The sequence below is a fragment of the Choloepus didactylus genome, chromosome 3 (genome assembly GCF_015220235.1).
Source record: "Choloepus didactylus isolate mChoDid1 chromosome 3, mChoDid1.pri, whole genome shotgun sequence".
NCBI lineage: Eukaryota > Metazoa > Chordata > Mammalia > Pilosa > Megalonychidae > Choloepus > Choloepus didactylus.
This window is the reverse complement of record NC_051309.1, coordinates 119,758,791-119,774,138: the sequence shown is the minus strand read 5'-3', so window position 1 is coordinate 119,774,138 and position 15,348 is coordinate 119,758,791. Positions and strand designations below refer to the sequence as shown.

At 34.7% G+C, this 15,348-nt stretch overlaps 1 protein-coding gene across 1 annotated transcript; it reads right to left on the bottom strand.

The window, feature by feature from the left end:
- Positions 1 to 213: 213 nt before the first annotated feature.
- On the bottom strand, positions 214 to 14,825 carry RRH (retinal pigment epithelium-derived rhodopsin homolog). The gene is made up of 7 exons (XM_037830460.1): positions 12,969 to 14,825; positions 7,947 to 8,137; positions 6,205 to 6,304; positions 5,665 to 5,818; positions 4,580 to 4,748; positions 2,832 to 3,010; positions 214 to 1,569 (listed from the first exon to the last, which is right to left on the bottom strand). The coding sequence occupies exons 1-7, from the start codon at positions 13,063 to 13,065 to the stop codon at positions 1,455 to 1,457; spliced, it is 1,005 nt and encodes a 334-aa protein (XP_037686388.1). The 5' UTR covers positions 13,066 to 14,825; the 3' UTR covers positions 214 to 1,454.
- Positions 14,826 to 15,348: the final 523 nt, after the last annotated feature.

Sequence of the window (15,348 nt, the reverse complement as noted above, 5' to 3'; positions counted from 1 at the left end):
AAACATTAGACTATATTTATGGTAACAGAGTAAATATTTTTTAAAAATCCACAGAACTACACTACACAGTGAACCCTAAGTTAAACCATGGACTATAGTTAATAGTACAATTATAAAAATGCGCTATCATCAATTGCAACAAATGTTCCACACAAGTACAAGGTGTTGGTGATGAGGTGGTGTGTGGGAATCCTGTATTTTATGCATGATTTTTCTGTTAACCCACAACTTCTTTAATAAAGAAAAAAAAGAATTAAAATAAGACACACAGTCACACTAGCAGTTAGAGAAATGTCAAAATGATTTTAAGTTACTATAACTCATGGTTTCATGGTTTAAAAGTTAATGGTAAAGCATACTATTAGCAGAAATACAGGGGAGAAAATATACTGCCAGTAACACTATAAATAAATTAAAGTCAGTCTTTCCAGAGAGCAAGCTAGCAACAATAATACTTTATTTTTATCGAATAATTCCAGACTGAGGACAAACTCAAATTGAATAATCCACCACTCCAAAAAATGTTCTCAGTGGTGCATCCATGAAGTTAAAAATTGGAAGCAATTTAATGCTCAGTAATAATGGACAATTTAAACAATGTTATATTAACATGCTATGCTTAATGGTCTTTAAAATGGCCATTATGTGCAGTCTACAAATTCATTCAACATTTAATAATATTAAACAAATATTTATTGAGTGCCTACTATATGCCAGGCAAAATGGGTCTAGGTGCTGAGGAAACATCAAAGAACACAACAGAGAAAAAAAAAACCCACTTTTATAGAGCTTACTTCTAGTGGCAAATGTATGTACATACACAGAAAAATGGTAATTGAAAAATGCAGAAGACATACTAATATGCAAAGAGGCTATACTGATACATAAATATATATATGTTCATTGACTGACATTAAGTGACTTAGAAGCAATAGTGTTTAATGTTCATTCAATTACTTTTGTTAAATATCGTAAGATAATTGCATTAAAATTTTTTAATTTTAAAATGCTAAAAATGTTTTCTATTCTAACTGGGAATATCCAACAACTGTTTCAGTAATTATTTATTGAGGACTGTTAATTATTATCAATTTACTTTAACATTAAGATATCAGCTGCTTCTACTCTAATGGAGGATCTAGGCAAGTGACCATGCTATCAATATGGGGTAATGTGCACTATGATAGGGAGAACTGAGGATGGACCTTAATCTCATGTACCTAGATCCATCAGAGGACATAAGCCTAAGTTCACATATAAGGAAAAAAATTTTTAAAGGCACTACAGAAGCTACTGCACAGACAGAACTATGTGCTGCACCCGAGAAATGTCCCATTAGGACATTAATCTATGTCTACATTTGATCTAAATGGGCTAATATTTAAAATAAAATTAAGGTATTGCAAAAAAAAGCAAAAGTAAAATGTTTTGACAGCATGTGCTTTTCTCTTATTTCAGATTCTTCCAGAAGCCAATGGGTTTTCAGATACATTCATTGGTAAAATACTCGTCACTGGCACTGCTTGGTGAGTCTGACATTTTAACATGGCAAACATTGTCGTCCGGAATCTATGATAAAGAAGGAAAAATCTGGCATCATCCTATAATGACTTGGAACTTTTAAAACACTTTCAAATGAGGATTAGGTGATGCTACTGCCCACTGCCATCTCCAAATAAATTTCTGCTTCCAATTCTAACAACTCCATTTGAGAATCTTTACAAATGGCACCTTTCATTAAAGACCAATTTCATGACATTTTTTTTAAACGTGTAAGATATTTAACAATAGTCAAAAATTATGTATGTTTAAAATGGCACTTCTAATGTCAACTGCAATCACTTATTTATTTGAACTCAGGATGTGCATTCCACGCATCTGTTCTTCTGAGCAAAGGCCAGTTGAAATTAGGATGCTTAAGAATGAATGGCCTTCCCTAAAGAGCTACCAACAGCCTCTGAGTTAAAAATTTGTTCTTACTTGGTGTATTTGGTCTTTAAAATACAATCTTTCTTCATATACCTTAACTGTAGCTAAAGCTACTCTCCAAATATTTGCATAAATACCCAATAAATTAATAAAAAGCAGCACTGGCATTCAGATTCAAATAACCTGACTTCTGAGATTTTCCAGCCAAATATTTAAGCACAGTAGATTGGTCTATTTAATCTTTCGAGCAGTAACAGGAAATGAAATAATTTAAGCTTCACTGTTGAGGAAGGAAAAGAAATCCTTCCTGAGAGTCTAAAATGGAGGGTGGGAAGGGGATTCTCTATTATCCTGAATGGCTACACACTTCTAAGACGCTTCTTATATTAGCGCTGGATTTTTCTCTTGCATTTGGATGGCATGTCTTCTTTCTGGTAAATATAAACTGTGCTACCCATATAGGGAATACAACATTGCCTTGTCTATTTTCTGGTAATAAACCTACCCTACCCTTTGGAAAAGCCATTCCATGCATTTTGGATGGAGTAGCTAATGAATCAAGCTGAGCTGACCAGGTACCTTTTAGGACTTTTCTGCCAGAAGGCCATCTGGCAGATGAAGCTTGCATTTGGGGTTGCTTAGCTGACAGAACTTGGGCCTTGGGTTTCCATGATCATCTCTGCCATCATGTGGGAAGAGCCTGTCACAGAAATGGAGCTCCAGGCATTTCAGATCCTAGATGCTGCTATCTCCTTCACTTGCACAAGCCAAATATTCTTTTAGTTTACATTAGTTTGAAAGACTTTCTGTAACCTCCAGAGAAGTCTTAGTATATTTTCTATTGCCTTTTTAATATTCTTTCTATATCACTTTTTTCCAGAAGCATTTTAGACATTACTTACTTTTTATTAGCAACCACATAAATGCAGGGATTGTAGAAGGTAGAAGATTTTGCAAACAGTGGAGCAATGATGGCCATTGAGGGTGGAATCTTCTTTGGGTCACCAAAAGAAGCCCATAAACACACAATGGAATAAGGGGACCAAGCCAACAGAAACATTAATATCATTATCACAGACATCTGTAAGAGAAATAAATAGTCACTAAACCCAAGATCTAAAATAGCACGAAAAACTATCTAAACTGGTATTTAAATATGTTTATGTTAATAACACAAAGTAGCTGAGCTTTTCCTCTCAATGTATTTTGCTTAGGTGCCTAAAGCCAACTATGATAACAAGAGCTTGTATAGTGGATATATCAATTAATATAGAACACTGCTTTAAGAATGTTACATAAATGTATAGAATACCCTCCTTCTTTGGGTGTGTGAGGGAAGGGTATGAAAGCTGGCTTTTATGAGAAGTTGATGAAAATCCACCAATAGCCTATTTCTAATAATTGTGCTCTGGACTGTTGGCATTGCTTTTTTATTTTTCTCACTGTCATTATCTGCTAATTTAAAAACAACTTTCTAATATGCTAAGCTCAATCTAGAAAAAAAGGCTCATTTGGATCTTGGTGAATTCTAACAGAGGTCATTTAAGCTGGATATATAATATGTACTGATAATTTTGTAAAGGAGCATCCTTGCATCTAGTTTAAATGGAAAATCATAAATGTTATACTGTTCCCTTCTGACTGCCCACTAAAATCATAAAGATTTTAAAAGGACAAAAATTCATAAAAACAGAATTGAAGATTAGGCAATAGTTTTTTTTAATGGACACTGAAAATCAGATGGACAAGTAGCAAATTACTTAGCAGAAACAAAAATGATTTTTTTTAAAAAAAGAGCCAGCATTGAGGAGAAACCAGATACAGACTAATTCATTCCAGAGAACACCAGAAAATCTCACAAATTGTATACCTCTAGATGTGGGGCTGTACATGGAACTGAAAACAGGAGAACTCGTTCAAAATCAGCAAAATGAAGCAGTTAGATTTCCAAATCCCTCTTCACTCAGCCAGGCAACTGCCCCCACCTCTTTCTGGAAGCATCCTAGAGGTTCTGTTTGGAAACACAACCCAGGAGCAAAGGCGCAGCATACACCAGCTACGTGCCCTCCCAGCTAACAGAGGTGATCGGGATGCCACTGGCCTTCCTTCAGTGATGGTATCCTCTTGTTGATGCCTTAGTATGGACACTTTCATGGCCTTAGAACTGTAAATTTGTAACCAAATAAATTCCCTTTGTAAAACCAATTCATTTCTTATATTTTGCATAATCGCACTTCTAGCAAACTAGAACAATGTATAAAAACTGTAAATCATTGTACTCTATATATATCATCAGTAAAGAAAATAGTCTCAATGTAAACTTTGACTCTTAACCTAGCCAAATATTGTTATCATTATACTGACAGGATGAAGAGATAGAAAGGTGGTTGGGAAGAGTAGGGAAAATTAGTGGTATAAGAGAAATAAATCCTCACCTTCCATAGTAGGAAATCAAGAGATGATAGCAAACAAAAAAGTCTGAAAGAGCAGTTATCATTTAGAAATACGGAGGCTAAAACCAGAAGAATGAGTTGGGAATGAGAATGGGAGAGGGGGAAGGTAACTGCCCGGGGACCAAGGGGCTCTTTCCAACTATGCATGTGTAAAAGTTTGATTTACAGAAATTCTTTTAAGGATTTTGACTTCTTACCTTTGTTACATCTACCTGATCTGACCAGTCTCTGTTGAGATACTCAGAGCAATTACTAGAATTACGACGTTTAATAGATCGAGTGACGTGGTAATAGCAGTAAAACATCACTGCCACGGGCACAACAAAATTTATCACAACAACTGTCATTGTGTAAGAAACAAAAGATCTGAAAACAAGAAAAGGCAATCATGAGAACTCATTTAATATCTTAAATGTGGGAAGGTAAAATAGGACAATAATTAGAAATAACACTGGAACTGCCTTGGTCATTATATTATTAAATATCTTAGGAAGTTATTTAACTTTTATATTTCATTTAGACCAGGAGTCAGCAAACAATGGCCTGTGGGCTAAATCCAATCTGCCACCTATCTTAGTAAATAAAGTTTTATTGGAACACAGCCACGCACACTCATTTACATACCGTGTATGGCTGCTTTCACAGCACAACGGCAGAGTTAAGTAATTGCAACAGAGACTGCCTGGCCTGTAAAACCTAAAATATTGACTTTTTGATCCTTTACAGAAAAAGTTTTAGATTTAAAATTTTTCTATTTGCTTTTCTGAGCAATCACTTGTCTCCTTTAATAAACTAAATTATCAACTCTTTTCCCTGGAAAATATAGAGGACCATCACCAACTAACAGGCAAATCCCTGCAGGAACTGGGCTTCTTCTACATAATTCCCAGAAGACACTTTATCACCAGAACATCTTGAAAAGAAAGTAGGGAGTCAGTCTGAAGCTGCATGCTATTTAATCCTCTAATACTCCATTCTCTCACTCAAGGTCCTACTTCTGAAATATAAAAATATTGGAAGTGTGATGTGTAGTCTCCTTTGCCATCTTAGGAGAGAACAGAAGGGAAGGAGAAAGAATAAGGGGGAGAAAAGGAGCTGGATAACCTTTATTTGCAAACAAGCATAAATCATTTCTCTCTATTTCAACTCTTGCCATAATCACTACCACGGATGCCCCTTGCTAAGCTCTATTGGAAATACGTGATCTGCATTTTAATTTGAAATGGTGAGAAAATGTCTATATTAGAATAATTTGATTTTAAAGTATAAGCATATCTCTTACGCATCATTTTTCCGCCAGTTTATGGTACAGGTGGCACCAGTAGGATCTGGAGCATAACTAGCCCACCCTGTGACAGGCAGCAAAGCCCAAAACAAGCCATTGATCCAGGCCCCCAAGATCATGCTGATGTAAGTATTGATGGTCATTCTTCTTCCTAGTGGCAAGCATATGAAAATCAGCATCATTTGCCAATGATTGGATGAGCAAGTAGAAGAGCTTTCCAGGCACAGGGAACAGCATGTGCAAAGGTCCCAAAGTGGGAAAAGCTTGGTCAGTTCCCCAAAGGGAGAGTGGCCTCAGCTGAAGCTATAAAGATAGGCCAGGGGCAGATCAGGCAGGGCCTTGGAGGCTATGTTATGAAATTTGGATTTAATTCTAAGTACAATAAGAAATCACTGAAACTTTTGAATAAGGATTGTCAGAAAAATAAGACTGACCATTTTTGCAAACCATAACGTTTATATTTTGAAGTGAATGTGTGTTGAGTGCTACTTAGGCAAGAAACAAAGTCATGTAGAAAGCTGAGAAAGGTGCTTATACCTACATCAGGATGGCAGATGGTCAAGTATCGGTCCACAGCCACAACAGTGAGTAATCCAATACTTGCCATTCCAAAAAAGATATTCAATCCAGCATAAATCTGAAAAATCAAAATTGAAAAGAATCCACCATTCCAAACACCCTCCCAAGAAACAGTTATATTTTTATCCCATTGCTAGAATGTATTTTAAATATATTAAATATTTTTTATTTTACTAATTGTAAACTAGATATTCCATTGTCAAGCTGTAACTAGTTTAATAAATGCATTCATGAAAAGTGTTTGAGATTTCATTAATTAAACATTTTTAAAATATTTTAAGACAATATGAGACTTCTATATGACAAGAGACATAAACAGAGGACAAAAACAACTATAAATTAGGTACATTGCATATAATCAATAAACGACTACTTTTGAGAAGATAACAGGAAAAATGGACAAAGGATGAATGGGTTATTCACACATAAAAGAAGATGCACAACCACATTAAGCACCCAAAGACTGGAAATTATAACTACAAGAGATCATTTCACACCCATCAAAATGATAAAAAATTCAGTCTGACAATTCTAAGAGTTGGTGAGAATTTATAGCAATAGAAGTTTTCATAACTGGTATAATAATTTGGAGAGCAATTTGGCTGCATTTAACAAAGTTGAAGACGAACTTTGTAACAATCCTCCTGAGCAATGTATCTAGAGAAAGTCTCATGTATTTCAGAAGACATGTACAAGAACACTTATTGAAGCCTTGTTTGTAATAGAAAAGAAAATGGAAACAAATGCTTAATAACAGGAAAATTAATAATAAATAAGTTATAGTATGTTCATAAAATGGAATACTATGTAGTGGTTAAAATAGATGACTTACACCTACATCCATCACACAGATAAATCTCAAAAACATAATATTAAACATTAAAAGGAAATTGCATAATATAAACAATAGGTCATTTATACAAATTTAAAACATTCAGATCCTACTACTTCTGGTTTATGGACACATAAATGTAATGAACTATAAAAATATACATGGGAGGGAAGGGAATAAGCTTGGCAAGTGGCATACTGTGGCCTTCAACAATATCTCTCAAGTTTTATATCATTAAAAAGAAAAATGACCTTAACCACATATTGCAAAACTTTAAGATTTGACAAAAATGGCTGGTGCATACATGGGTGCTCATTACTCTCTATTGTTCTCGCTTTACTCTATAATTTTATGGCGTAAAATAGTAAACTATTCAATAAGTTAAGCCAAAAGTCATATATGGCTACTATCCTAATGCAAATTAAGATTAATTCATTTCCTTGTCAGTAAAAATAACAGTAAATATATATATCAAAAACTCTCATAGAAGACTTGCCATGTTTTTTCCTTAGATACATCCCTCAGATATTATGATTCAGTCACTAAATTGTTTATTATTACAAATGAAAGCAGAGTAGTCATTTGAATATCCCAAACTCCTTTTCTTCTCTAGTTGAATGCTGGTTATTTTGTTACTTTGTTTTTTCCTTTGGGTTGGGGGAATTCTGAAAATATAACGATGCTTAGTGATATTTATCTTATTAAAGAATATATTTCCAGCCACTTTCAAAGCTATTTTCAATAAAAGCACTGTATCTATTATCCTACAATATCTTATTCAATTTAAACACTTGAGATCTTATTTTGACATTTAAATTTACACCTTTGGTCCACTTTATTTTGCTTTCATTTCAAAGATCTCCAATACCTGACATCCTGCATATCCAAATTTCCAACTTCCATACAGATCTGAAGCAGCAGACATGGGATAGCCAATGCTACTGACCCCTATATCAGTAACAGCCAGGTTGATAATGACTGTGTTTGTGGGCGTCCGAAGTTCCTTGTACTTAATGAAGATACCCAGAACTACTATGTTGCTGAGAATACTTATTATTCCTGAGAACAGACACACAGAAAAAGAAACTTAGTTTATTTTTAATGTTTAAAAGTAGAATAAAAATTAAATATTAAGCCCTTTCAAAAATATAGGGAATCCCTTTTTAGTACATTTATTCAAAGAGATCTAACTGTTCTTAAAACTATTCACAACATCTTTGCGGCCCTTCTGTGAAACATAAATTAGGAAATTAAAAACTAAAAGTACCTATTGCATAAGCCAATACTGAGGGTTGGTTTTAAGGTCATCACTATTGATCACTTTGTCCATTTTGAAATTCCTCCCTTGGCTTTCTTGATACCACCCAGCTAGCTGATTTTCAGAATATGTACTTGCCAACACCTTCTCTATGGGCTGCATAACTTCCTCCTGCTTCCTAGGTCTCAGGGCTCTTCTTTCTCTATATAATTTCCCTTCTTAAGCTTCATCAAGCCTCAACTACCATTCTATGCTAACAGCTCCTCCTGTTAATATTTCCAGCTCTGCTCCATGCTCCAGTCCATCTTTTTTCATTCAGCACATTGCAATTAAACATTTGTTAAGCATCTACCATGTGTAAGGTTATATAAATGTTCCATTGTTACTTGAAATTCAACACATCCCAATCTGAATTCTTCATCCAATACACAAAACACATGCACAAACACACCATTATAGAAGAACGAGCACTAAAAGGTTTGGATATCCAGAGGAAGCTGAGCCAGCTTTCTTGCCCATGGAGAAGATTCACAGGTGATATCACCCTAGAAAAGTTTCCAGGCTGGGCTCTGACTCTCAACTTGCAGACCCAGAAACTCAATGTCATCATTGTTCCAGGGTTGGCTAGACTCAGACAGACTGATGACCACACTTATTAATTAGAATACCAATGTATTAATTACACTGTGAAATAATTGTTCAGTGTTCCAGATGTGCATGTTAGCCTGACCAATATCTTCTACATGTTGCAAAGGATGCATAAGTTTCCCATAGACCAGACGTGGGCCAGACTACATCTTAAAGGTGGTGAGGGTCAGGGTGACTGTATTTCAGCCCAGAGAGGCTGGAGCCATTACCAGATTAATAGGGGCTAAAGGAGGGATAAGCAACAAGCAGGCAGAGTGCTCACCATCATTAAGAGAACTATTGGTGAGCAATACCTAGGTATCATGGGAGAGAGAGAGGGAAGGTTTCCAAGCACCAACATGAGAAAGTATCAACTAAGTAAGAACTTCTGTTATATCCTGGTGCCTCAGTCAAAACTTCTGTTTTAACATCGTATTTCACAAATCTTCCAGATTCCTGTTCTTTCCCCCTCCATGCTGCTGCCAGAATAAGCTTGCTACAATGTAAAATTCACCTTGGCTCTTCCCAGAACATCCAGTACTCCCACTGACTACGTAACAAAAATCCAAATGTCCCAATCTGATATTCCAGGATTTTTTTGCCTCAATTTGTTTTCACTCTCTCTAAGCAAATTTCCACACTTGTCAAAACAAGCCCTCCATTCTAGTTATTCACCAAATATACCTACTTGTTGTAAATTGTGACTCATATTTCTCTCACTTGGAACACCCTACTCCTTTCTTCTACATATCCAAATGCTGTCCATCCTTCAAAGTACAGTCCAAGCCCAATTCTGCCCCTAAGGCCTTCTCCTACCCTGAGTATGCCCTCTTCTCTAAATTCCAAATTATATGACTCTTACATATTCTTTGTTGTCCCACATAGTTATCAGGCTCTTAATTGACTTCTATGTCTTTTGGGTATGACATATATAGCAAGTATACTTAATAAATGAACCAAAACTAAAACTTATTATCACTTAAGTTCTAGCCTTCTTCCAGCATAATCACAGTACGAGAGAAAATCTGATAGCTCCTTCACTTTATTTTTCGTGTCTAATATTGTAGAATGTGTCCAAGAAATATTCAAAAAAATATTTCTGGGCTAGCTACAAATTTGTTGATTAAAAAGAAAGTCACATAAAAACACAGCGCAGTAAATTAGTGCCTATCAAGTATGCAATCAGAACAAATAACTATACTTTTGGGAGTCTTGGGTATGATGTAAAGTGAAACAGTATGAGAATAGTGCTAAACAATTTAGCTCTTTCTCTATTCTCTGTGCTGCTGTCTCAAGCCCTCTGTTTATTTCCTTAGCTGTGGGTGTTTTCTCATGAATAGGCAATAGATCATTTAATAATTGGTCTTAGTTAAGTCCTATCTCCAGACAGTCAGAACTATAAGCAGTACTTGACATTGACCTCTCCCTTACTCTTGAAACATTTTTCCCAATCCTTTTGGCAGATCTTCTCTCTTCACTTCCCGGCCTTACTTTCTTCATCTACACCTTATTAAATATTTGAATTCCCCAAGGTTCTATGCTAGACGTCTCTCATCCTCAGACACGTTCCTATCTTGATGAATGTCATCACCATCTATCCAGTAGTACAAAAGGAAACCCTGTGATGTCCCCTCTTGTTTTCCCCCAATCCCCACAATCGATCAATTCTACCATCTAGCTCCTGAATGCGTCTATTTCTTCATAAGCCCACTGTCACTATTCCTTCTTCAGGAACACTGCCACAGGGCAGAGCATATTGTAAAATGCAAATAGGATCCTGGCATTCTCATCTAAAGCCCTTCAGTGAATCCCTATTGTCTTTAGGGGATTACAGTTCTTCAAGACCTGATATGCAGGCATTCCCTTCAGTCTGGTATCTCTCACCCTGCATTTTACAATTCATCCATAACGAATTTATTTCAGATCCTTAAATTCGCTGTGTCCTCTTGCTTCCCTGTCTTTTCCCAGGAAAAGGCGAGTGCTCAGATGTAAGTTTACAAAATGTTCTGTTGCACTGGAAGTTAAGTTTGTAGGAGCTAAACATGAAAAATCTAAACAGGCTCTTGGTAAAAATAATAAATGAAATAAATGCTTTGACTATCCCTTTTTCTTAATTTTGATTTTGATTTGGGAGTTTAAGTGGAATTTGTTAAAGGGGGAAATTAGGGAACATGAATAATGAATGTTTGATACAGTAGAACAAAGGCATAAAGAGGTTAGATATGTCCCCTTCAGTAGTCTACAGAAAAAAAAAAAAAAAAATCACATATTCCTGGTATTCCTTGATAAAACTAAACCTTGTGGTTATGTGTGAGGTCTCTGCAGCCAAAATTCCTGAATTAAAATCCTGGCTCAGCTATTTCATAGATGAGTGTTTCACCTCATCTCTTTCCCTGTATAACCAGAGAAAAAAAGCAAATGCTCATTCACTGAATTTAGGTGAGGATAAATTATTCTGTTTGTGTAAGGTTTTAGAACAATGCCTGGCAAATTACAAGCATTCAAATGATATTATTATTACTATTAGTAAAATTATGATTGTTATTATATATAGAAAGAGGTACTAGACAGAACATTCTTTGCATGCTACTTTTGTAATGAGATAAAAAACAGATTACTCATTTTGGTCATCTACAAAAGCTAAATAAACCAAAAGCTTGTATACAAAGTATTTCCATGTAATTGTAATGAGATTTTCTCTATAAATAATACAGTCTTTTTCCCATAGAGTAGTAACAAAAAACAATCAAAAAGAAAATAGAACCTGTCCAGTACCTACCATACAGAGGCATTCAAATATTGTTTGAAATGAATGGATTAACCTGGCACTAAAATTTACAAGTTAACTTAGGAACTAATAATTTCTAGTACAAAAATTAATACACTAATTGTCAACTATAGAAAAAAAATAAGCAATTAAAAAGTTAACAGGCTGGTACATAAGGATTTGTTATACATTTCATTCTACTTTTGAACATGTTTGCAAATTTTTATAAAAGTTACTCTAAAACTAATAAACCTGACATGACAAAAACAGTTTTCTAAAACTTGTTTCAGGGACATGAAGTTGGAAAAGAAGAAATTGCTTAGTTCAAAAATTACACCATTCAACTTGTACATAAAAAAGATAATCAAAAAATTTCTACCACCATTTTTCCCCTACCTCTTGTTTTGTCTGCAGTCTTTAAGTGATTAATCCAATATATGAATCAATGAATGTGGGGGGGGGGCAGAGATTGGTCAAACACCTGCTATACACAAGGTGCTTTATGTGTCATTTCATTCTACTACTCACAACCATCAGGACAGGTAGTTTATTTTTATCCCTATTTTACTATAAGATGGAATTCAAAGCTTAAGAGCCAATTACATTATATCACATTACCTTAAACATTCTGGAATGAACTGAATTTTCAAGCACTATCCTCAATGACAATACACTCTTGCTTTCTCTCTTTTTAGGACTTTAGTTTTCTTTCCTGGACCTTTCAATCTTAGCTAGACTCTTCCACCAAACTAAGAAAAATTGGTATGAAAACAGTAAATAGTAAATGATATATTAAAATGCACTTTATCATAGTGTACTCTTCCACAAAAAAATTAATTTGATAATGTAATAACTAAATATATAGATGGTTTTCACAATTACTTTTTTTATAGGAAATTTTTTTCAGCCCTCCTTCACTGCTTACATTGTTTTATCAAGACTCACAATAACTTGACATTAACCACCATTAACAATGCTCTCACTTATTCTTTCATCTACATTCTCCTATTTGATCTTCACAGCCTACAAGTAGACACAGCAAGTACTATCATCCTCATTTACCACATGAGCAAGCCACCTCAAAAAGGGTAATAACTTGTCGAGGTTGACAAACAGTATGGAATGTGAAACACTACATCTAAACTCATGCACTTTCTACTTCCTTATGCTGCAAACCTTCTTTTCCTCTTCCATTCTAAAGCAAGATAACTGTTAATAGAATAATTAAACAACCATACCTGCCATAATCAAGTAAGTTGCAACAATATTGTGCTCAGTCTGTGAAAAGACCGAGCCATCTTCATATGAACTGTTACCTATATTATTCCTTAGCATTCTGGAAGGAAGATACGGAGACAGCCTTCATAATAAGTCTTCGATAATTATGAAATATTTTAAAAGCCACTGAGAGAATTTCCAGGACCAATCAATTCCACTTAAGAGACCTCAAAGAAGGGGCTTTTCATAGAGGCTTCCCTTAGCAGAATTAATTGGGCTAAAAAGGAAAAGATTTTAATTCCCAGAGCAAGGGAAAAGCTTATTAGCAAAATAAAGAGAAATACAAAGCGCCATACACTTTAACCAATTTGGGCATCAATCTGATATCTAAGGAGATTATCAAGCACACACATTCCACTTAAACAATAAACAAACTCAGAAAATCAGTACAGGAGCTGACTTGACTCAACTGATTTCTGCTGGAAATTAGTTCTAAAATTAAGGGCAAGTCTCTGAAACTATTTATATTAAGGTCTTCATTTCTACTGCCCCTTTCAAATTTTTCCACTTGTCAGTTCCCTTTGTTTTTTACCTTAACAATTTAAATAGGTAAGTAAAGAAGTAATCTCTCCCTTTCCTTCCAAATCTCACTCCCCTAAAGCTATCAATATTGTTTGGTGTATATCCTTTCTTATGCTTTCCTTTGTTTACCCAAACAGTCATACAAAGGTTTGAGTCCCATCCTTTTTCTATTAAAGAAAAATGGGGATATACAGATATACATAATCATCTGGCAATTTGTTTTCCCCTAATATCATATTGCAAATTCCAGGTCAATAAACATAGGTCTAACTTACTAACAGTCATATATTTCATAGCATGGATATACCATGATTTACTCACCATCCTCCATCTCATTTTACCCAACCCTTTGATATGCACATAAGTAATCAATATTATCTGATGATAATCACAGTACATATAAGAAAAAGTATCTGGATTCACTGACCCTGTGAAGTACAAGGCAGTTTCCATATTATGGACTGTATTGTTATAACCTCAAAAGTGGGTTATAATCTAACACGTACAAATATTACTTATTAGAACAAATTGTCATTAATGCGTTCTTTTCGATGCTTTTTTTATGCCATGTAACAGTTAAGAAAAGGTGAGAAATGTATTTCTTAAAAATCCATAAAAACTTGAGAGAAATACTAGATGCACCAAAGTTAACACTGCAAGCATGTAACACAACCACTAGAGGGCTATATTTACCTGCTTACATAATTTTATAAACCTTAGACTGTCACAGTAGAAAGAGGCATAAGAAAATCCTTTTGATCTCAGTTCTTTCACTTGTTTACATACTGAAGAGGCTTAACAAGGTTAGGTGATCTATCCCAGATCTTACAGCTACCAGTACTCAATTTTCTGTAAATGTAAAATAATATGCTGAAGGGAATCTGTACTAGGAAAGTCAATCCCATCAGTATTCCAGAGGAACCCTAAAATAATAAACTTCAAAGAGCAACTCTCCCTTTTAGAAATCTGGGTTGTTAAAGAGTTTTAAGCCCCTTTTTCCTTCTTTTTATACTCAGTATGCAAAAATTTAAAAAAAAATTTATTGAGTTTGCTTTGTTTCATAATCCTTTCCTTTTCTGTAATAGTTTACACATCACTGTAGCTTTCATTTAAATCTGGGAGAAAAAATTATTTCTATTTACAAGAACTGAAGAAAAATAATTCCAAAGATGGCCAGCTTTCTGCTGTGGATGAAAGTTTTACAGACCTGAGTGTGGTGAGTACATGCAAAGTGCTTTCTCATTCTTCCTTCCTGATAAAAAAAGGCTAACCTGGGATGAAGTTTAGAAATATTAAGAAATATAAAAATGAGAATATTTTAATGTTCATATTGCTCACAATTCTTTAATTTCATATTCTTCAACTGACCTCTTTTCAGAATTACCAGGAAATATTAATGCTTTTATTCCATTAAACTATTTCATTGTTACAGTAGCAAGTGTTTTATAACATAATGGAAGGACTCATACATGTTATGCATTTATCAATGAAAAAGATTTAAAAAGCAAATAATCATTCAAATCTCCTTTACAATGGAACTCAGCAATAGTTACCACACTACTAAATTCATTAGTGCTAGGCTCCCTAAAACACATGACTCAGAAATTTGACTCAAAACAAAATGCCACAAAAGAAACACAGAAAGAACCACTATAACAAAGGAAAGGACAAAGACACAAAGATAAATGTTTAAAAATGGCCAGTGACAAGATATACCCAAGGTAAAAGGTGGAACTCCAAGAGATTTGTCCAACCATATATACCTGAACTCCATCATTGCCACTGTAGATACTTAGAATTTTTTTTTTTAAGTGTAAG

What these genes read in the sequence shown, in the direction of transcription:
- RRH (XM_037830460.1), bottom strand. Translation starts at nt 13,065, where the DNA reads ATGCTAAGGAATAATATAGGTAACAGTTCATATGAAGATGGCTCGGTC. An exon ending in CATCTGCCATCCTGATGTAG is followed by an intron (nt 5,819 to 6,204) that starts GTATAAGCACCT and finishes GCTTGCCACTAG; the next exon opens with GAAGAAGAATGACCATCAAT. An exon ending in ATCAGGTAGATGTAACAAAG is followed by an intron (nt 3,011 to 4,579) that starts GTAAGAAGTCAA and finishes TTTCTCTTACAG; the next exon opens with ATGTCTGTGATAATGATATT.